General features: G+C 37.3%; 9 protein-coding genes, 1 long non-coding RNA gene, 2 other non-coding genes and 2 pseudogenes across 12 annotated transcripts in view; 6 read left to right on the forward strand and 8 right to left on the reverse strand.

The window, feature by feature from the left end:
* Positions 1–999: 999 nt before the first annotated feature.
* Positions 1,000–22,810, reverse strand: part of LOC146997441 (uncharacterized) — a 60,153-nt gene continuing 38,342 nt past the window's right edge. Inside the window, exons 6-7 of the long non-coding RNA XR_015040564.1 lie at positions 9,738–9,932; positions 1,000–1,191 (exon numbers count right to left, since the gene is read on the reverse strand). This is a non-coding gene — a long non-coding RNA (uncharacterized LOC146997441). The remainder of the gene's footprint in view (positions 1,192–9,737; positions 9,933–22,810) is intronic.
* LOC118180033 (histone H2A) lies at positions 2,404–3,188 on the forward strand. Its single transcript, XM_085814439.1, has one exon. It carries the CDS (start codon positions 2,516–2,518, stop codon positions 2,888–2,890), a length of 375 nt encoding a protein of 124 aa, XP_085670565.1. The 5' UTR covers positions 2,404–2,515; the 3' UTR covers positions 2,891–3,188.
* On the reverse strand, positions 3,140–4,007 carry LOC146997442 (histone H3). Its single transcript, XM_085814430.1, has one exon. It carries the CDS (start codon positions 4,005–4,007, stop codon positions 3,597–3,599), a length of 411 nt encoding a protein of 136 aa, XP_085670556.1. The 3' UTR covers positions 3,140–3,596.
* LOC118180031 (histone H1-III pseudogene) lies at positions 4,256–5,037 on the forward strand (annotated as a pseudogene).
* LOC146997443 (histone H4) lies at positions 5,192–5,659 on the reverse strand. The gene has a single exon (XM_085814442.1). It carries the CDS (start codon positions 5,657–5,659, stop codon positions 5,348–5,350), a length of 312 nt encoding a protein of 103 aa, XP_085670568.1. The 3' UTR covers positions 5,192–5,347.
* LOC118180175 (5S ribosomal RNA) lies at positions 6,109–6,227 on the reverse strand. The gene has a single exon (XR_015040931.1). It is a non-coding gene; the product is annotated as a 5S ribosomal RNA (ribosomal RNA).
* LOC146997444 (histone H2B) lies at positions 6,446–6,849 on the forward strand. The gene has a single exon (XM_085814436.1). The coding sequence runs from the start codon at positions 6,446–6,448 to the stop codon at positions 6,818–6,820; it is 375 nt and encodes a 124-aa protein (XP_085670562.1). The 3' UTR covers positions 6,821–6,849.
* On the forward strand, positions 11,145–11,929 carry LOC146997445 (histone H2A). Its single transcript, XM_085814440.1, has one exon. It carries the CDS (start codon positions 11,257–11,259, stop codon positions 11,629–11,631), a length of 375 nt encoding a protein of 124 aa, XP_085670566.1. The 5' UTR covers positions 11,145–11,256; the 3' UTR covers positions 11,632–11,929.
* On the reverse strand, positions 11,881–12,763 carry LOC146997446 (histone H3-like). The gene has a single exon (XM_085814431.1). The coding sequence runs from the start codon at positions 12,746–12,748 to the stop codon at positions 12,338–12,340; it is 411 nt and encodes a 136-aa protein (XP_085670557.1). The 5' UTR covers positions 12,749–12,763; the 3' UTR covers positions 11,881–12,337.
* On the reverse strand, positions 17,753–18,082 carry LOC146997447 (histone H3-like). The gene has a single exon (XM_085816243.1). The coding sequence runs from the start codon at positions 18,080–18,082 to the stop codon at positions 17,753–17,755; it is 330 nt and encodes a 109-aa protein (XP_085672369.1).
* Positions 18,331–18,918, forward strand: LOC118180172 (histone H1-III pseudogene; annotated as a pseudogene).
* On the reverse strand, positions 19,267–19,734 carry LOC118201596 (histone H4). The gene has a single exon (XM_035373720.2). The coding sequence runs from the start codon at positions 19,732–19,734 to the stop codon at positions 19,423–19,425; it is 312 nt and encodes a 103-aa protein (XP_035229611.2). The 3' UTR covers positions 19,267–19,422.
* Positions 20,184–20,302, reverse strand: LOC118180035 (5S ribosomal RNA). The gene has a single exon (XR_004758423.1). It is a non-coding gene; the product is annotated as a 5S ribosomal RNA (ribosomal RNA).
* On the forward strand, positions 20,521–20,924 carry LOC118205868 (histone H2B). The gene has a single exon (XM_035378144.2). The coding sequence runs from the start codon at positions 20,521–20,523 to the stop codon at positions 20,893–20,895; it is 375 nt and encodes a 124-aa protein (XP_035234035.1). The 3' UTR covers positions 20,896–20,924.

Below are 22,810 nucleotides of genomic sequence, written 5' to 3' on the forward strand. Positions count from 1 at the left end.
ACAAACAGGCATCTAACTTGACTTTGAATTTCAATTTTTCGAAGATAATTACACTTTCTTGAACACAAGCACATTTTTTTTACAACGTAACAACACAGAAACAAGTGACTTCATTTCCTCTCTCTGAACTGACCGTTAAAGTTTTCAACTGTGCACTTAACCAACAGGAAATATTCAATTTTGTCAGCAACAACAAAAGTCCTTTCATTTGATGAAATAAATGACTACTTTAACATTACATGTCATATTCCATACCATCATGTGTCAGCTGTGTGAGATTAAATGCCATTTACAATACATCCATCGTTTCTGGGCAAAATCTTCAAATATAGTTAATCGGGACTGGTGCCAATATGCCTACTCTGACAATAAAAAGATTTTAATTAGGAGGCACAACAGTGAGCACAGCAAATTTGTAGGAATTTCCTTATTCATTGTATATATATATATCTTGATTTGATCAAACTCATCAGAAAGTAACCCAAATTACACACGACATTGCATGGAGATGTGTAAATCTGATTACATCATTTGCAATCAATTCAGTATCTCTTAAATTCCATTAGTAATAATTTAGTGTAAATAAGCTAGTAAAAGTAGGTACAGATTTTTCACTTCGTTACATTCAGTTACTGGTTTTCAGTCATGCCTCTTGGACAGATCACCCATTGCACTATCATTTGAAATAGACTACTTAATTTTTCAGATGAAAATGTTACATACTAACTAAGTGACCAAGCATTTAGAATGACAGAATACTATCGTTTTTCAAACACATGTTCTGAATACTTAACACAATTAATACCAATTCTCATAATCATCATATAATTACATTAATATTACTGTTAAAAAAAACATACTTTAAAGAATAGACACTAGAAACAAGAATTCTAATAAGAGAAACATGCTTTGGCAAAATGGCTTAATGCTTCCAACATACAGCTTGTGCTTCATACATACGATTCAGATCGAAAATATACTGTTCAATGCACTTACCTTTGCAATAAGTATCCATGTTTCATGTATTCATATGTTTCAAAGAAGAATGAAACTTTAAGATGCACTTTTTATTTTAACCAAAACAGGCACCATCTTCCACTACAGGATGCAAATTCATCTATCTGTACACTTTGTAAGTTGAGTGATCACAATGGCACTGCTTTAAAGAATTAATTCATTTATTGGCCTATCCTGAAAGATATGTTGAGGGTTACTCTTCATCTCATTAGATATAGTGGCAACAGTCATACTTTGTCAGTAATTGGCAACAGTTGTATTTTCACAGTGAATGGCAACAGTTTACTGATTCAAGCTCTTTCCTGTTATGTGTTTTGCTTCTGTTTTATGTCATGTAACGTGATTTAGTATAGAAATAAAATGTATAAAAATAATATTTATGTTTCATATTTTCTATTTAGGTTAATAAATCTGTTTCAATAAGACATAACCATCTTTAAAATTACTTATGGTTAGATGATTTAAATATGCATGCACATAGTTTCTTCTACTTTCTGTTGTGTTATGAAAGTGTACATGAATGGCAAGTATTATAATAAGCATTTTCTGTAAAGCTTAGTTTCCTTCCTTTTCTTGTTCTTGAAATATGAATACCTTCTTGGCCTTGGAGGAAGGGATAGGAAATGGAGAACTACTGAGTTTAAATTTTAATGCTATCTACTGTACTTAATAAAAACGAATTTTAAAGTTATGTAAAATTCCGTTCAGTGATTTAACTAACATATACAAAATATCAAATTAGTATCAACCAGTTATAGAAAACATCTGATAATGTTAGTTATGTTTTTCTGATACTGTCCAGTAATGTGATTATAAATTACTGGGTTTTGAAATGGCCAATATGTTCGGGTGCCAGTGAGGACTAAGTGTAATATATATATATACACACACATACATGCATTTTTAATTCTTATTGGAGGTAAGTATATCTGCATTCAAGAGTATATTTCTAATTTCAATCGTATACATATGTAGTATCAGTAGTTCCTCACCTATATATGTACTCTAGAGTATGAGTACACATATAGAGTGAAACTATGTACCACAGCTTTGTATGATAAAACATTTTGCCAGTTGAAGGAGAAGCAATATCAAGTATAGTAGAATTTATCTACATGTTTTTCTTTTCTTTTCATGTTTCTTTCATCTACTTAGCAGAAATATTGTTTATTAATATTCAGAAGATGCTTGAATAACAATAATATTCTCTTATTACAAATACTTGGTCATTAAACGGTTCTACTCAATGTTTTAGTATTTGATATGACTTAAGTCAGTGGTGTACGACAAGCTAACTAGTTAATATAAAGGAAAAATAAATTAAAAATATGAATTGATATTTCCACACAGGGTGCCTAACAGAGATTGAGAGCTACAATTCTATTGGACCATTCATTTCAAAGTCTTGCGCTCATTGGTTAAATATGGTAGATACAGAGTTAATAAAACGGGGGTCTCTAGAGCGTCATTTTTGTATTAATCTTGCAATCATATCATCATGTCTGGTCGTGGTAAAGGTGGCAAAGTTAAGGGAAAGAGCAAGACTCGATCCAGTCGTGCTGGTCTTCAATTTCCTGTTGGTCGTATTCATCGTCTTTTGCGAAAAGGAAATTATGCTGAAAGAGTAGGTGCCGGCGCTCCCGTCTATCTTGCTGCAGTTTTAGAATACTTGGCTGCTGAGGTTCTGGAGTTGGCTGGTAATGCAGCTCGAGATAACAAGAAGACCAGAATCATTCCTAGACATCTTCAGCTGGCTATAAGAAACGACGAGGAATTAAATAAACTGCTCTCTGGTGTCACTATTGCACAGGGTGGAGTGCTTCCCAATATCCAGGCTGTACTACTCCCAAAAAAGACAGAAAAGAAAGCATAACTTATCCTTGACATTGCCACCCACCCTCAAAAAAAGGCCCTTTTAAGGGCCAAAAAATATACCAAAAAGAAAATGCTTAATTGCTTGAATTAGAAAGAGGCGACACATGTACAATTGTGTATTTTTCTGTTTCTTTATCATATGTTCTATAAGATCTAATTTTAATACAATGTTGAGAGTAACAGACATTTGCATCCATTATGATGCAAATATTTAAGGAGGAACTTAAAGGAATTAAAATTAAATGTCTCCCAAAAATTCATATTTTAATCGTATATAAACAATGTTTTAAAACACATCTTGTAAGTGGTGCCATCTATCCGTAGATTATTCATGTGAAAAAGATTTCGAATATTAAGTTCCTAACGGAATTAAAGTGATTGGATATGCATACTTTGCAAAGAATAAATACTTTTAAGCGCCATACAAATTATTTAATAAGCTCAGTTACAATAATTGCTGTCAGAGGAAAGAAATCTTTATAAAGTGATGATTTCGAAATAAAAATTTGGCAGACTTGAATGTGCGCATTCAATTTTAATAACTCATAAATATTTAATGAAAAGAGGGAAGATTTTCGAATGAGTAGAAAATTTTAATGGGGGAAAAAAAGGCAGGGAATAAAAGGAAGCAATTATTGTAACATAACTTATTACATTATTTGTATGGCCCTGAAAAGGGCCTTTTTTTAAAAACAAAATGTCACTTAAGCGCGTTCGCCACGAATACGACGAGCCAGCTGAATGTCTTTCGGCATTATAGTCACTCTCTTGGCATGGATAGCGCACAAGTTGGTATCTTCAAATAATCCTACCAGGTAAGCTTCACTGGCTTCCTGAAGAGCCATAACCGCTGAGCTCTGGAATCGAAGATCGGTCTTAAAGTCTTGTGCAATTTCCCTGACTAAACGTTGGAAAGGCAATTTGCGGATCAGCAATTCTGTTGATTTCTGATAACGACGAATCTCCCTGAGAGCAACAGTACCAGGCCTGTAACGATGAGGTTTTTTAACACCACCGGTAGCTGGTGCGCTTTTCCTCGCAGCCTTAGTAGCTAACTGTTTCCTAGGAGCTTTACCTCCAGTACTTTTCCTTGCAGTCTGCTTCGTACGAGCCATCTCAAAAGTAAGAGCTTCTTCAGCACTTCACAACGCAACTAGAAATCAAGAAATAATAAAAATTTCGCGGGCTATTCGTATTTCTTAACTCTGTTTGATAGGTCACGTGAGCATACAAGACCTATGAAAGGTCAAATTTCTAAGCCCCGCCTCATGTGTCCTCCCCCAAGTCTACGCACACATATTGGGGTACCCTCATTTCGATATTTACCATCGGACAGTTAGTTCGTTCGTTCGGAGGCCTAACAATGTCAACCGAAGAGACCGTTTCATCTTCACCTGCTGCTGCTACGCCAAAGAAGGCGAAGAAATCAGCGAGTAAGAAACCGAAGACGATACCATCACATCCTAAAGTTTCAGCTATGGTCGTAGAGGCTATTACGAGTTTGAAAGAACGGGGTGGCTCTTCTCTTCAAGCCATTAAGAAGCATATTGCATCGCATCACAAAGTGGATATTGACCGTTTGACCCCTTTTATCAAGAAGTATCTGAAGAGTGCTGTAGCTGGTGGAAGCCTAGTTCAGACGAAAGGAAAGGGAGCTACTGGTTCATTCAAAGTTAGTGCATCTGGCCATAAAAATAAGGAGTCAGGAAAGCAAGAGAAGAAGCCAAAGAAGGCAGCTGCATCACCGGCGAAGAAAGCTAAAGCGCCTGCAAAGAAACCAGCTAAAGCAAAAGAGGAGAAGAAAAAGCCTGCTGCCAAAAAAACGAGCGTTAAAAAAGTGAGTAAAGCAAAAAGCCCAAAGAAAGTTGTGAAAGCAACGAAGCCGAAGCCTCCCAAAGCAAAGAAACTTAAAGCAGTTAAAAAAGCCACTCCAAAGAAAGGCAAAAAGTGAAAGGATGATGGACTGAAATAATTAAAAAAAAAAAAAAGGCTCTTTTCAGAGCCATACAAATTTTAATAAAGATATGCCTTTATTAGTGTGCCTATGAATAGTAGATATGTAATATTTAATGCGAAACACAAGTCTGTCCTCTTCAGAAGAAAGCTTTCTTTTTCCTTTGCTCCTGAAGAAGAGAGGCCTCCATCTGACCGGCCAATGAAGTATTAAAAAATAATCAATACTTCTTCACAAAAAAAGATTTAATGAATACAAATACTTTATAAAAAAAATAGATTTATTTTTATTGGTGTGTAACTTTTTAAAGAAGGAATATAAAATGCTAATTTTAATTCGATTCATACAGCTTAAGTAGATAATGATTTAAACCGATATAATTAAATCGGGAGTACTGTTATAGCGAGAAATTTTACAATAAAGGCATATCTTTTTTAAAAATTTGTATGGCCCTGAAAAGGGCCTTTTGGGGGGGGGGGAATTAGGGCAAGGTAATGATATTTAACCTCCAAATCCATATAGAGTACGTCCCTGTCTCTTTAATGCATAAACGACATCCATAGCAGTGACAGTTTTCCTCTTGGCATGCTCTGTGTAGGTGACAGCATCTCGGATCACATTTTCCAAGAAAACTTTCAGAACTCCTCGCGTTTCCTCATAGATGAGGCCGGAAATACGCTTTACTCCACCTCGTCTTGCCAAGCGCCTAATTGCTGGTTTTGTGATACCCTGGATGTTATCTCTCAAGACCTTGCGATGCCTTTTGGCACCCCCTTTACCAAGACCTTTGCCTCCTTTACCACGGCCAGACATTTTTGCAACACTGAAATATCAGAAAAACGGATTTCGGTTCTCAGGCACTTTTATTTATGCTATTTTTCCGTGCGTGTCACGTGATCAAAGGTCTCTGTTCGACCAATAAGAATACTATCAATATGGCGTTAGTAGGATTTACAACAATTAATGTAATATCCTTTTGTGTTAAGTGTCCTCAGGGTATTTTTTTTTTTTTTAAGTTCATATAAACTGTTTTATATGGTATGTAAAGTATTATAATTGAGAACAGATCAGGAGAACGAGAATTTTTATTTCAACAGATTGGTGTCATTATAAATGTAGCATAAGATTAAGGCTTGCATGTCATCAGTTATCAGTGTTTTATATAACTATAGCTTTTCCTATCAGACACACACACAAAAAATATGTATTTTGAATTAATAATTATTAGTACGGATACATAAAAATTTGCAAGAGGACAAAAATGTCAACAGCACGCGGTGTTCCCAGGTGGTCACCCTCCCAAGTACTGACCGCGCCCGACGCTGCTTGACTGCGGTGTTCGGACGAGAACCGGTACTTTCAGCACGGTGTGGCCGTTGACAGGGTTAATTTGACAACAAAATAATATGTACGTAAACGAAACTCAATTTTCTTTCAAAAATGTATTTCATATACAAATTCTTTTAACCTCCCCATTACATTTTCTCTCTCAAAAAATAGGTTACATCATGATGTTTGTGATTGGTTGAAAAGGAAAACGGCCAAAATGCATAAATACGGCCTTTCAGGTGTGATTCATCTCATTCGTAGAATTTGAAAATGCCTCCCCAAGCATCTGGAAAAGCTGTTAAGAAAGCTGGAAAGGCCCAGAAAGCTGTTCGAGCTGGTGACAAGAAAAAGAGGAAGAAGCGAAGGAAGGAATCTTTTGCTATTTACATCTACAAAGTTTTGAAACAGGTTCATCCTGACACTGGTATTTCGAGCAAGGCAATGTCAATTATGAATTCTTTTGTTAATGACATCTTTGAGAGAATTGCAGCAGAATCTTCTCGTTTAGCTCATTACAATAAGAGGAGCACCATCACTAGCCGAGAAATTCAAACTGCAGTGCGACTGTTGCTGCCTGGTGAATTGGCAAAACATGCTGTTTCAGAAGGTACCAAAGCTGTCACCAAGTACACCAGCTCGAAGTAAATTTTCAAAGCTTTCAGCATAAAAAAAAAGGCCCTTTTCAGGGCCAGAAAATGCTTAAGATTAGCTGTTGCTTGCTTATCTTTAAATCCTATGACACATATCATTCATTGTTCAATTTATTACTTCTTACTGGCTGTCTTAAATGAATTCATTGAAAGGACTTACCAAATAGTATCCTTATATATATACATGGAAACCAAAGAAATTGGAAAATGCGAGTCTAATTTGAAAGATAATTGAAAATGCAGACAACATTTGCAATGGAATTTGATGATAACCATAATAGTACATCATATTTAACCTTCTCAGCGTTAAGGCCGGAAACTTCCATACAGAAGTTTGCCTTCCCCATTCATTATACATGAAAATTTCTGCTAGCTTTTAACTCCTTCACATCCAAATCCGCCCGAGATTGTAATCTTCTTTTCTTCCCTCTCTCCCCCTAAGGTATGCAGTAGCAGGTGCACTTTCCCCAAATGCATTGTATCAGTTTACTGCAGACAGCTTGTCCTAAGAGGTTTTTTTATCTTTTGGATGATCGTGACATTTCGTTGAGATACAATCTCTCAGTTGTGATCATAACAAAGCTGGAAAGGCTTGTTGATCTGACCTTCAGAATAGTTTTATAAAGAATGGGGTCAAAGGCTAATGGAATCTTTGTTAGAAAGTACAAAGGATGTCATTGGAAATCTTTACACCTATTTTCTGCATTAATGGACGGGGAGGTGAGGAAATTGCTGTGAAACTGGTAAAGTATTTCGGGCGGTTCGGGTATTTTGAGGATACAGCTTAGCGAAGGGTCTGGATTTTAAAGAGTTAACGTATCTGATTTCAGTTTGGATGTATATTGGAAGAAAAGGAATCAAGGTACAAAATGAAAGAGTCATCAAGGCTAAGCCCGTAATGCTCAGAGAGTTAATTAGCTTCATGACAACGTGACAGGAGAATTTACTATTATTACAACGACAGGTTGGAAACTTGGCTCCCCCCTGTCCTTTTCTTCACAAATTAACCCCCCCGGCAATATATGGATCTAATGCAACATATACACGATAATAAGAAGTAAAAGAACTGTGTGCTTCGTGTTTGATGAAACTAATCACTCGAAGAAAAGAATACACGTCAGACATGGCTACATGGAAAAAAAAAAAAAAAAAAAAATTCCCAATATAACAATTAGATAACTTTTCGAACGTTGAGTAGCATAACGAAAGTCTTAGACAGGTGAGTTGAAGTAGAAGTAGGAAGAGAAGTATTAGCAGATCCATAGCAGTGGGTTAGTTGTAGAGAGTTCGTAGTGAGGCAGAAATCATCATAAGAATACGTATACAGTGTTGAAGCAAGATATACACTGTAGTTACTCTGTGGACAAGATGAGCAAGACATCTGAATGCACCACAAATGGTTTCACTAGCTCGATCAAAGCCTTTCTCAGAATACTTGGAATGAAGACATTCTATAATATCCGAAATATCATAAGTACTGCCTACACAGGAAAGTGGCTAGCCTGTCGAGGCGGGACAGTGGTTAGTGACACTATCTACTGGGCCGAAGGGCCCGGGTTCGAATCCCGCTGTAGGTAGGTAGGTAGGTAGGAAGGAAGGTAGGGGGCGGGGCGGGGATCTGCATAAAATTCCTTCATATATATAATTTTTTTTCTTCTTTCTCGTATATAATTAATTAATAAAATTCCTGCTTTTATAATTAATAAATATATTTTTCATATTTCACACATCACCAGATTTTTCCAATTTTCATTGATTTCACATCATTGTTTGTATTGTAATCTATTCATCTTACTCACATTTATAACTAATAAACCTTTTCTTCATATTTGATAGTCGTTTTGTCACTTTTCATCAATTTTACGACTTCATGGAAATGTGATGTTTCTAATACAAACATTCCATCCCACCAAATTACAAACAGGCATCTAACTTGACTTTGAATTTCAATTTTTCGAAGATAATTACACTTTCTTGAACACAAGCACATTTTTTTTACAACGTAACAACACAGAAACAAGTGACTTCATTTCCTCTCTCTGAACTGACCGTTAAAGTTTTCAACTGTGCACTTAACCAACAGGAAATATTCAATTTTGTCAGCAACAACAAAAGTCCTTTCATTTGATGAAATAAATGACTACTTTAACATTACATGTCATATTCCATACCATCATGTGTCAGCTGTGTGAGATTAAATGCCATTTACAATACATCCATCGTTTCTGGGCAAAATCTTCAAATATAGTTAATCGGGACTGGTGCCAATATGCCTACTCTGACAATAAAAAGATTTTAATTAGGAGGCACAACAGTGAGCACAGCAAATTTGTAGGAATTTCCTTATTCATTGTATATATATATATCTTGATTTGATCAAACTCATCAGAAAGTAACCCAAATTACACACGACATTGCATGGAGATGTGTAAATCTGATTACATCATTTGCAATCAATTCAGTATCTCTTAAATTCCATTAGTAATAATTTAGTGTAAATAAGCTAGTAAAAGTAGGTACAGATTTTTCACTTCGTTACATTCAGTTACTGGTTTTCAGTCATGCCTCTTGGACAGATCACCCATTGCACTATCATTTGAAATAGACTACTTAATTTTTCAGATGAAAATGTTACATACTAACTAAGTGACCAAGCATTTAGAATGACAGAATACTATCGTTTTTCAAACACATGTTCTGAATACTTAACACAATTAATACCAATTCTCATAATCATCATATAATTACATTAATATTACTGTTAAAAAAAACATACTTTAAAGAATAGACACTAGAAACAAGAATTCTAATAAGAGAAACATGCTTTGGCAAAATGGCTTAATGCTTCCAACATACAGCTTGTGCTTCATACATACGATTCAGATCGAAAATATACTGTTCAATGCACTTACCTTTGCAATAAGTATCCATGTTTCATGTATTCATATGTTTCAAAGAAGAATGAAACTTTAAGATGCACTTTTTATTTTAACCAAAACAGGCACCATCTTCCACTACAGGATGCAAATTCATCTATCTGTACACTTTGTAAGTTGAGTGATCACAATGGCACTGCTTTAAAGAATTAATTCATTTATTGGCCTATCCTGAAAGATATGTTGAGGGTTACTCTTCATCTCATTAGATATAGTGGCAACAGTCATACTTTGTCAGTAATTGGCAACAGTTGTATTTTCACAGTGAATGGCAACAGTTTACTGATTCAAGCTCTTTCCTGTTATGTGTTTTGCTTCTGTTTTATGTCATGTAACGTGATTTAGTATAGAAATAAAATGTATAAAAATAATATTTATGTTTCATATTTTCTATTTAGGTTAATAAATCTGTTTCAATAAGACATAACCATCTTTAAAATTACTTATGGTTAGATGATTTAAATATGCATGCACATAGTTTCTTCTACTTTCTGTTGTGTTATGAAAGTGTACATGAATGGCAAGTATTATAATAAGCATTTTCTGTAAAGCTTAGTTTCCTTCCTTTTCTTGTTCTTGAAATATGAATACCTTCTTGGCCTTGGAGGAAGGGATAGGAAATGGAGAACTACTGAGTTTAAATTTTAATGCTATCTACTGTACTTAATAAAAACGAATTTTAAAGTTATGTAAAATTCCGTTCAGTGATTTAACTAACATATACAAAATATCAAATTAGTATCAACCAGTTATAGAAAACATCTGATAATGTTAGTTATGTTTTTCTGATACTGTCCAGTAATGTGATTATAAATTACTGGGTTTTGAAATGGCCAATATGTTCGGGTGCCAGTGAGGACTAAGTGTAATATATATATATACACACACATACATGCATTTTTAATTCTTATTGGAGGTAAGTATATCTGCATTCAAGAGTATATTTCTAATTTCAATCGTATACATATGTAGTATCAGTAGTTCCTCACCTATATATGTACTCTAGAGTATGAGTACACATATAGAGTGAAACTATGTACCACAGCTTTGTATGATAAAACATTTTGCCAGTTGAAGGAGAAGCAATATCAAGTATAGTAGAATTTATCTACATGTTTTTCTTTTCTTTTCATGTTTCTTTCATCTACTTAGCAGAAATATTGTTTATTAATATTCAGAAGATGCTTGAATAACAATAATATTCTCTTATTACAAATACTTGGTCATTAAACGGTTCTACTCAATGTTTTAGTATTTGATATGACTTAAGTCAGTGGTGTACGACAAGCTAACTAGTTAATATAAAGGAAAAATAAATTAAAAATATGAATTGATATTTCCACACAGGGTGCCTAACAGAGATTGAGAGCTACAATTCTATTGGACCATTCATTTCAAAGTCTTGCGCTCATTGGTTAAATATGGTAGATACAGAGTTAATAAAACGGGGGTCTCTAGAGCGTCATTTTTGTATTAATCTTGCAATCATATCATCATGTCTGGTCGTGGTAAAGGTGGCAAAGTTAAGGGAAAGAGCAAGACTCGATCCAGTCGTGCTGGTCTTCAATTTCCTGTTGGTCGTATTCATCGTCTTTTGCGAAAAGGAAATTATGCTGAAAGAGTAGGTGCCGGCGCTCCCGTCTATCTTGCTGCAGTTTTAGAATACTTGGCTGCTGAGGTTCTGGAGTTGGCTGGTAATGCAGCTCGAGATAACAAGAAGACCAGAATCATTCCTAGACATCTTCAGCTGGCTATAAGAAACGACGAGGAATTAAATAAACTGCTCTCTGGTGTCACTATTGCACAGGGTGGAGTGCTTCCCAATATCCAGGCTGTACTACTCCCAAAAAAGACAGAAAAGAAAGCATAACTTATCCTTGACATTGCCACCCACCCTCAAAAAAAGGCCCTTTTAAGGGCCAAAAAATATACCAAAAAGAAAATGCTTAATTGCTTGAATTAGAAAGAGGCGACACATGTACAATTGTGTATTTTTCTGTTTCTTTATCATATGTTCTATAAGATCTAATTTTAATACAATGTTGAGAGTAACAGACATTTGCATCCATTATGATGCAAATATTTAAGGAGGAACTTAAAGGAATTAAAATTAAATGTCTCCCAAAAATTCATATTTTAATCGTATATAAACAATGTTTTAAAACACATCTTGTAAGTGGTGCCATCTATCCGTAGATTATTCATGTGAAAAAGATTTCGAATATTAAGTTCCTAACGGAATTAAAGTGATTGGATATGCATACTTTGCAAAGAATAAATACTTTTAAGCGCCATACAAATTATTTAATAAGCTCAGTTACAATAATTGCTGTCAGAGGAAAGAAATCTTTATAAAGTGATGATTTCGAAATAAAAATTTGGCAGACTTGAATGTGCGCATTCAATTTTAATAACTCATAAATATTTAATGAAAAGAGGGAAGATTTTCGAATGAGTAGAAAATTTTAATGGGGGAAAAAAAGGCAGGGAATAAAAGGAAGCAATTATTGTAACATAACTTATTACATTATTTGTATGGCCCTGAAAAGGGCCTTTTTTTAAAAACAAAATGTCACTTAAGCGCGTTCGCCACGAATACGACGAGCCAGCTGAATGTCTTTCGGCATTATAGTCACTCTCTTGGCATGGATAGCGCACAAGTTGGTATCTTCAAATAATCCTACCAGGTAAGCTTCACTGGCTTCCTGAAGAGCCATAACCGCTGAGCTCTGGAATCGAAGATCGGTCTTAAAGTCTTGTGCAATTTCCCTGACTAAACGTTGGAAAGGCAATTTGCGGATCAGCAATTCTGTTGATTTCTGATAACGACGAATCTCCCTGAGAGCAACAGTACCAGGCCTGTAACGATGAGGTTTTTTAACACCACCGGTAGCTGGTGCGCTTTTCCTCGCAGCCTTAGTAGCTAACTGTTTCCTAGGAGCTTTACCTCCAGTACTTTTCCTTGCAGTCTGCTTCGTATCATCCATGAACCGGCAGGTTCCTTTCAACGGGCGCCAGGACTGAAGTGTCCTATCCCGATCGACGACTTCGTTGCTTTTCGATTCTTATTCTAGTAGTTTTTGTATGGCATAGTTTTTGTATGACATAACTTTTCGGCTGGGATACGCATGTAGATGTTTCGATGAGATGGCATAATCGAAAAGTAGGATGACAGAAAGCGACTGCAATTAGAAGCCGGAGGGTAAGTCCGCGGAGGCAGCTTTTCACGGTCGGCATACAGTAAGGCAGAGCTTCCTTCCTCGGTGAAGTCTTGTCTGGAACTGGAGTAGTCGCGCTGGCGTGTTGGAGGAGCTGGTGGCTGTCACGTGCATGCGGCCGTCCAATGCCGTCTCTTCGATGCGAAAGCTTAAGGGTTTGCTGAGGGGTATCACATGCAAAGTGTTTGGATTGGTGGGAGTGAATGTAAGAGTTGTTACTGTATGTTGAGTAGTGTAATGTGCCTTAGTCGCATGAACCAAAAGGAGTTCCCTTTTTTTTTTTTTTTTTTTTTTTTTTTTTTTTTTTTAATTTTTCTAGTTCATTATATTTTTCCATTTTTTCCATATTTTTTGATAGATTTTCTTAGATATACATATAAGTACATGTGATCTATGTATATACATTTTTTTTTTTTTTTTTTTTTTTTTATTACCATGTACATGACTAAGGCACAGTTCTTAAAATGGCTCTTGGTCGTCTTCGATTAGCGGGAAGGTTGATGTCATATGTGAGTGCTGGTATGCTAGGATTATTGGATTTATGTAACTTTGTGTAGAATTTAGTGGATACGTGTTTCATGAATTCGTGTATTTGGGTAATGTTTAGTTCTCTATGAATAGCTTCGTTCCTAACATACCAGTGTGCTTTTGAGATGATGCGTAGTGTGTTGTTTTCTAGTGAGACAAGTTTATTGAGCTGGGTTTTGCATAGATATCCCCAGGCAGGGCAGGCATAAGTTAGGATGGGACGCAACACGGCCGTGTAAATGAGTAATTTATGGTCTATATCCAAAACGCTGTTTCGAGTGATTAGGGGGGCAAGTGTATGTCTACTGCCTCGAAACTTTGAGATTAAGTGGTTGATGTGGGGCAGAAATGTGAGTCTCCTATCCAAAATAACACCTAGGTATTTGGTCTGCTTGACCCAGGGGATCCTTTCGTTGAACATAGTTAAGCTGAATGGTATATTTCTTTTCCAAGAGAAGAGAATAGCTTCTGACTTGGTTACATTAATTTGGATTTTCCAGGCCACCAGCCAGGACTCGATCGCATGAATATGGTCTTGTATCTGTTGTATTGCTGAGCTAAGTGTAGCACTTTGCGTGAGAATCGCTGTATCGTCTGCGTACATGGCGAGTGTAGTGTTGTGTGTATGTGGGATATCGTTCGCATAAATATTGAACAGTGTTGGCGAGAGAAGGCATCCCTGAGGAGTGCCCGCTCTGATATGTTTTATAGTAGAGTTTGTGTTATTAATGCGAACGACAAATGTTCTATCTGCAAGATAGGATTTAATGATGGAGATGATATGTTCTGGGAAACCCAGAGTAATAAGTTTGTATATTAGGCCTTCCAGCCAAACACGATCAAAAGCTTTGGCTATATCTAAGAAGACTGCAGGAGTTTGCAAATTATTTTGAAGACCACTGGAAATCTGTTCAATCACCCTATATAGTTGCATGGTGGTGGAATGATCCTTCCGGAAGCCAAACTGTGCAGGAATAATAAGATTTTTTTCTGCTATAAATCGGTTTATGCTATCTAAAATTACTTTTTCTGTTATTTTGCTAAGAATGGGAAGGAGGCTAATTGGTCGATAGGACGTCACGTGGTCTGCAGGTTTATCCGCCTTCAAAATTGGTGAGATGACTGCTATTTTCCATGCCTTGGGAAAATATCTAAGGTTCAAGATATCTTGAATAATCCTAATTAGCCTGCAGAACATGAGTGCCCCCATTTTTTTGATCATATTTGCACTGACATGGTCTATTCCTGGGCTTTTTTTCTTCTTCATCTGCTCGATATAGCCAAATACATTCGACGGATTGACTAGAATCGTGTTGTCTGCGGGTGTATTTGTAAAATAATGTGTAAGGGTTTGTGAAACTGTGAGTTCCGTTTGAGGGTGTGAAATGTTGTTGAGTGTAAATTGAGATGCATAGTAATCCGCGAGGGACTCAGCTTTCTCAATATCTGTGTGAGCGATTCCTGAGGGGCCGTTAAGGGGCGGAATGGTTTTGTGGCTTACACTATATCTAGAGATTGCTTTCCAGAGCGAATTATCGTCTGGTGATAGCGATTCTAGTGAATTAGCCCAGCAGTATTGTGCATGTGCTTTGGAGAGAGCCCTGACCTGGTGTTGAAGTTTGTTGAAAATTCTTTTGTCAGCAGGGTACCTCGTGCGTTGCCAGGTTTTTCTGGCGTAATTACGTTGTTTGATAAGTTGCTTTAGTTTTGAGTTGCTATTACTTTTTTCCTTTCGTGGTTTACTATTTTGGTTTAGTGCGTTAGTGAGGTCAGATGTAAATTTTTCAATTAGCGTGTCTAACTCATCCTCATTGTGTGGTGTTGTGGGTGTGTACTGAGTGTTGTTGAGAGCTTTGGTGTACATACGCCAATTTGTAATAAAGGCTCGGTGTTGTGGTGTACTACAGTGAGTATCGTCGAATTTCATGATCACGGGGTAGTGATCCGATGATAGCTCTTCCATGGTTTCCACTGTATAGTCGCAATTTATTCCCTTAAGGATAAAGAAATCTATGACAGTGGAGAATCCCAGACTGTAGTGTGTTGGGTTATTCGGAGCTGCAATTTGTAGGTTGGCTGAATTAGCGATTCTGTGTATTGATCGTCCATGTGCAGTTATGGTATTGCAGTTCCATGCCTGATGTTTTGCGTTAAAGTCTCCACCTAAAATTACTCGATTGTTGAGTTTAAAAATTGCATCTAGGGTATTTGTGATTTCTGTGGTTGTCGCTCCCCTAGACACATAGATGGAGACAAATGTGATTGGTTGTGAGTGTGTGGGTGTAACTGTAATTGCCAGAGCTTCGATGGCTGAAGGCGTGGTTAATGTTACTTGATAATGAGGGATGGAGCGCTTAATTAAAATAATTACTCCGCCCGCAGTTCTTCTGGCTTGATGGTGTACAGCATTTGTATTTCTTGGTCTATCGTACCGGTACAATACATAGTTGTTAATGCTGAATTTCTTGTTTGGGTCAAGCATGTGTTCTTGTATGAAGATGATATTGGGACTATACTCATTTACGAAGTCTCTGAGTTCAGTAAGTTTATGAAATAGGCCGTTTGCGTTCCATGTAACTATAGAAAAATCACATGTTGTATTATGCATGTTGTATGTTAAAGATATTTGCTTCTTCGCATATATTAAAAAGTATTAGTAGTTTCTCCATAGGCGTTTCTGCGTCCTTGAGAGCTTGCATGTTGGTTTTGAGAAGTTGTAGGAGTTTGGATAATTTTCCTGTGCCAAAAGCAGTGTAGATGTCTTTGAGTGTCGTAAAGAAGTCCGAAAACTGGCTGATGTTTGTAGTGTTGTTATTGCTGAGAGTATTAGGTTTTGTTGTGTTGGTGATTGCTTGTGCATAGGTTTTTGTATTTGTAACTGTGGCTGAGGGAGTAATGATGGTGTTATGTGTAGTGGTGTTTTTGTTTGTGTTTGTGCGTGGTTTGGGGAATTTCTCACAGCCCCTGTATGAGGCTGGGTGGTTCTGTTGGCAATTGGCACAAATTGGATTCTCAATGTGACCAGGTGTGGGACAGTCTATGGTTTTGTGGTTTTGTGCGCATTTAACACACCTGGGTGTAAAAAAACAGTTGTCTGAGGAGTGATGAAATCTTTGGCAATTGTGGCATTGTGGAACTATGTTTTTGTTGATGTATTTTTCTATGGTGATCATGAAAAGTCCAAGATGTGTTTCAGAGTAAATGTTTTCTATGTTTTCTGTGGGGTTCAGTTGGACTTGGAATAGGGGCATGGGTTGCTTGGTGCGAAAGCGTGTTAGTTGCACTACCTTGAATACAGAATATCCAAGGTGTGTTAGTTCATGTATGATTTCTTCTTTTGTGGTGGTGATGGGTAGTCCTCTGATGACTACTTTTATGGGACGTTTATGGCGTGGGGTAATGATGTAGTGCTCAATGTTATTTTTTTGTAAGTCAAGTGTAAGTTGGCGATGGTCGTCTGTGGTGCTGGGTAGTAGTTTCAGGAATTCGCCGTTTACTTTGCCGTAGAATGTAGCAGTGGTCAGTTTTGATATTTTTTTCAGGTACTCATTGTATGTGGCGCCATCTGTTGGCCTGATCATGATTGGTGTAGGAGTGCTGTAATTTTGTAAGCGTGTATTTGTATCTGAGGTACTTGCTGGCACAGGTGTAGTATTATTTCCTGCCTGGGGTGTAGAATTTCCTGACTGTTGTACCGATAAAGCACTGAAGCTATTTTGAATGGTGGTAATAGTGACTGTTGGTTTAGCAATTTTGGGTAATTTGGCTGTTTTAGTGGGCTTCTTAAATCCGTCTACATCCATTTCAGTGTCCGAGTGAGCTTCGTGTTGTTTCCTTTTGGTATTTGTTTGCGATTGTAATGTATTTGCATGTGATAAATAGAAATCTAACTTACCCCTCAGCTGTCTCAGCTTCTTCTTCCGATTTTCAATATCCTTATGTATGAGAGTCGAGTGGTAGTCTCTATCCGTAACGGGTCGCTGGGCGCTGAGCATCTTGGCGGTATCCACTTGGCTATCAAGGATTGCTTCCATTATGATTATTTCTTGTCGCAGGATAGCTGCTTCGGCGTCTGTGATCAGGCATGGTGGGTCGTTATCCATATCCGGGTCGTTAGGCATAGTCGTAGCGGGATCCGAGGCTGCGCTCTTGTCCGGTGGTATCGCATCGTCGAGAGTGCCCGTAGGTTCCGCTGGCTGTCCATCCTCCGGAGAGAGAGTCTGCTGCGGTGATATGGCCGTCTGCTTAGTACGAGCCATATCGAGAGGTCACGATTTCGTTAAAACGAGAAAACCGCTGAGCCATAACCGCTGAGCTCTGGAATCGAAGATCGGTCTTAAAGTCTTGTGCAATTTCCCTGACTAAACGTTGGAAAGGCAATTTGCGGATCAGCAATTCTGTTGATTTCTGATAACGACGAATCTCCCTGAGAGCAACAGTACCAGGCCTGTAACGATGAGGTTTTTTAACACCACCGGTAGCTGGTGCGCTTTTCCTCGCAGCCTTAGTAGCTAACTGTTTCCTAGGAGCTTTACCTCCAGTACTTTTCCTTGCAGTCTGCTTCGTACGAGCCATCTCAAAAGTAAGAGCTTCTTCAGCACTTCACAACGCAACTAGAAATCAAGAAATAATAAAAATTTCGCGGGCTATTCGTATTTCTTAACTCTGTTTGATAGGTCACGTGAGCATACAAGACCTATGAAAGGTCAAATTTCTAAGCCCCGCCTCATGTGTCCTCCCCCAAGTCTACGCACACATATTGGGGTACCCTCATTTCGATATTTACCATCGGACAGTTAGTTCGTTCGTTCGGAGGCCTAACAATGTCAACCGAAGAGACCGTTTCATCTTCACCTGCTGCTGCTACGCCAAAGAAGGCGAAGAAATCAGCGAGTAAGAAACCGAAGACGATACCATCACATCCTAAAGTTTCAGCTATGGTCGTAGAGGCTATTACGAGTTTGAAAGAACGGGGTGGCTCTTCTCTTCAAGCCATTAAGAAGCATATTGCATCGCATCACAAAGTGGATATTGACCGTTTGACCCCTTTTATCAAGAAGTATCTGAAGAGTGCTGTAGCTGGTGGAAGCCTAGTTCAGACGAAAGGAAAGGGAGCTACTGGTTCATTCAAAGTTAGTGCATCTGGCCATAAAAATAAGGAGTCAGGAAAGCAAGAGAAGAAGCCAAAGAAGGCAGCTGCATCACCGGCGAAGAAAGCTAAAGCGCCTGCAAAGAAACCAGCTAAAGCAAAAGAGGAGAAGAAAAAGCCTGCTGCCAAAAAAACGAGCGTTAAAAAAGTGAGTAAAGCAAAAAGCCCAAAGAAAGTTGTGAAAGCAACGAAGCCGAAGCCTCCCAAAGCAAAGAAACTTAAAGCAGTTAAAAAAGCCACTCCAAAGAAAGGCAAAAAGTGAAAGGATGATGGACTGAAATAATTAAAAAAAAAAAAAAGGCTCTTTTCAGAGCCATACAAATTTTAATAAAGATATGCCTTTATTAGTGTGCCTATGAATAGTAGATATGTAATATTTAATGCGAAACACAAGTCTGTCCTCTTCAGAAGAAAGCTTTCTTTTTCCTTTGCTCCTGAAGAAGAGAGGCCTCCATCTGACCGGCCAATGAAGTATTAAAAAATAATCAATACTTCTTCACAAAAAAAGATTTAATGAATACAAATACTTTATAAAAAAAATAGATTTATTTTTATTGGTGTGTAACTTTTTAAAGAAGGAATATAAAATGCTAATTTTAATTCGATTCATACAGCTTAAGTAGATAATGATTTAAACCGATATAATTAAATCGGGAGTACTGTTATAGCGAGAAATTTTACAATAAAGGCATATCTTTTTTAAAAATTTGTATGGCCCTGAAAAGGGCCTTTTGGGGGGGGGGGAATTAGGGCAAGGTAATGATATTTAACCTCCAAATCCATATAGAGTACGTCCCTGTCTCTTTAATGCATAAACGACATCCATAGCAGTGACAGTTTTCCTCTTGGCATGCTCTGTGTAGGTGACAGCATCTCGGATCACATTTTCCAAGAAAACTTTCAGAACTCCTCGCGTTTCCTCATAGATGAGGCCGGAAATACGCTTTACTCCACCTCGTCTTGCCAAGCGCCTAATTGCTGGTTTTGTGATACCCTGGATGTTATCTCTCAAGACCTTGCGATGCCTTTTGGCACCCCCTTTACCAAGACCTTTGCCTCCTTTACCACGGCCAGACATTTTTGCAACACTGAAATATCAGAAAAACGGATTTCGGTTCTCAGGCACTTTTATTTATGCTATTTTTCCGTGCGTGTCACGTGATCAAAGGTCTCTGTTCGACCAATAAGAATACTATCAATATGGCGTTAGTAGGATTTACAACAATTAATGTAATATCCTTTTGTGTTAAGTGTCCTCAGGGTATTTTTTTTTTTTTTAAGTTCATATAAACTGTTTTATATGGTATGTAAAGTATTATAATTGAGAACAGATCAGGAGAACGAGAATTTTTATTTCAACAGATTGGTGTCATTATAAATGTAGCATAAGATTAAGGCTTGCATGTCATCAGTTATCAGTGTTTTATATAACTATAGCTTTTCCTATCAGACACACACACAAAAAATATGTATTTTGAATTAATAATTATTAGTACGGATACATAAAAATTTGCAAGAGGACAAAAATGTCAACAGCACGCGGTGTTCCCAGGTGGTCACCCTCCCAAGTACTGACCGCGCCCGACGCTGCTTGACTGCGGTGTTCGGACGAGAACCGGTACTTTCAGCACGGTGTGGCCGTTGACAGGGTTAATTTGACAACAAAATAATATGTACGTAAACGAAACTCAATTTTCTTTCAAAAATGTATTTCATATACAAATTCTTTTAACCTCCCCATTACATTTTCTCTCTCAAAAAATAGGTTACATCATGATGTTTGTGATTGGTTGAAAAGGAAAACGGCCAAAATGCATAAATACGGCCTTTCAGGTGTGATTCATCTCATTCGTAGAATTTGAAAATGCCTCCCCAAGCATCTGGAAAAGCTGTTAAGAAAGCTGGAAAGGCCCAGAAAGCTGTTCGAGCTGGTGACAAGAAAAAGAGGAAGAAGCGAAGGAAGGAATCTTTTGCTATTTACATCTACAAAGTTTTGAAACAGGTTCATCCTGACACTGGTATTTCGAGCAAGGCAATGTCAATTATGAATTCTTTTGTTAATGACATCTTTGAGAGAATTGCAGCAGAATCTTCTCGTTTAGCTCATTACAATAAGAGGAGCACCATCACTAGCCGAGAAATTCAAACTGCAGTGCGACTGTTGCTGCCTGGTGAATTGGCAAAACATGCTGTTTCAGAAGGTACCAAAGCTGTCACCAAGTACACCAGCTCGAAGTAAATTTTCAAAGCTTTCAGCATAAAAAAAAAGGCCCTTTTCAGGGCCAGAAAATGCTTAAGATTAGCTGTTGCTTGCTTATCTTTAAATCCTATGACACATATCATTCATTGTTCAATTTATTACTTCTTACTGGCTGTCTTAAATGAATTCATTGAAAGGACTTACCAAATAGTATCCTTATATATATACATGGAAACCAAAGAAATTGGAAAATGCGAGTCTAATTTGAAAGATAATTGAAAATGCAGACAACATTTGCAATGGAATTTGATGATAACCATAATAGTACATCATATTTAACCTTCTCAGCGTTAAGGCCGGAAACTTCCATACAGAAGTTTGCCTTCCCCATTCATTATACATGAAAATTTCTGCTAGCTTTTAACTCCTTCACATCCAAATCCGCCCGAGATTGTAATCTTCTTTTCTTCCCTCTCTCCCCCTAAGGTATGCAGTAGCAGGTGCACTTTCCCCAAATGCATTGTATCAGTTTACTGCAGACAGCTTGTCCTAAGAGGTTTTTTTATCTTTTGGATGATCGTGACATTTCGTTGAGATACAATCTCTCAGTTGTGATCATAACAAAGCTGGAAAGGCTTGTTGATCTGACCTTCAGAATAGTTTTATAAAGAATGGGGTCAAAGGCTAATGGAATCTTTGTTAGAAAGTACAAAGGATGTCATTGGAAATCTTTACACCTATTTTCTGCATTAATGGACGGGGAGGTGAGGAAATTGCTGTGAAACTGGTAAAGTATTTCGGGCGGTTCGGGTATTTTGAGGATACAGCTTAGCGAAGGGTCTGGATTTTAAAGAGTTAACGTATCTGATTTCAGTTTGGATGTATATTGGAAGAAAAGGAATCAAGGTACAAAATGAAAGAGTCATCAAGGCTAAGCCCGTAATGCTCAGAGAGTTAATTAGCTTCATGACAACGTGACAGGAGAATTTACTATTATTACAACGACAGGTTGGAAACTTGGCTCCCCCCTGTCCTTTTCTTCACAAATTAACCCCCCCGGCAATATATGGATCTAATGCAACATATACACGATAATAAGAAGTAAAAGAACTGTGTGCTTCGTGTTTGATGAAACTAATCACTCGAAGAAAAGAATACACGTCAGACATGGCTACATGGAAAAAAAAAAAAAAAAAAAAATTCCCAATATAACAATTAGATAACTTTTCGAACGTTGAGTAGCATAACGAAAGTCTTAGACAGGTGAGTTGAAGTAGAAGTAGGAAGAGAAGTATTAGCAGATCCATAGCAGTGGGTTAGTTGTAGAGAGTTCGTAGTGAGGCAGAAATCATCATAAGAATACGTATACAGTGTTGAAGCAAGATATACACTGTAGTTACTCTGTGGACAAGATGAGCAAGACATCTGAATGCACCACAAATGGTTTCACTAGCTCGATCAAAGCCTTTCTCAGAATACTTGGAATGAAGACATTCTATAATATCCGAAATATCATAAGTACTGCCTACACAGGAAAGTGGCTAGCCTGTCGAGGCGGGACAGTGGTTAGTGACACTATCTACTGGGCCGAAGGGCCCGGGTTCGAATCCCGCTGTAGGTAGGTAGGTAGGTAGGAAGGAAGGTAGGGGGCGGGGCGGGGATCTGCATAAAATTCCTTCATATATATAATTTTTTTTCTTCTTTCTCGTATATAATTAATTAATAAAATTCCTGCTTTTATAATTAATAAATATATTTTTCATATTTCACACATCACCAGATTTTTCCAATTTTCATTGATTTCACATCATTGTTTGTATTGTAATCTATTCATCTTACTCACATTTATAACTAATAAACCTTTTCTTCATATTTGATAGTCGTTTTGTCACTTTTCATCAATTTTACGACTTCATGGAAATGTGATGTTTCTAATACAAACATTCCATCCCAC

The sequence above is a fragment of the Stegodyphus dumicola genome, chromosome 4 (genome assembly GCF_044657685.1).
Source record: "Stegodyphus dumicola isolate Sdum_Otavi_A_Nest chromosome 4, ASM4465768v1".
Classification (NCBI taxonomy): Eukaryota; Metazoa; Arthropoda; class Arachnida; order Araneae; family Eresidae; genus Stegodyphus; species Stegodyphus dumicola.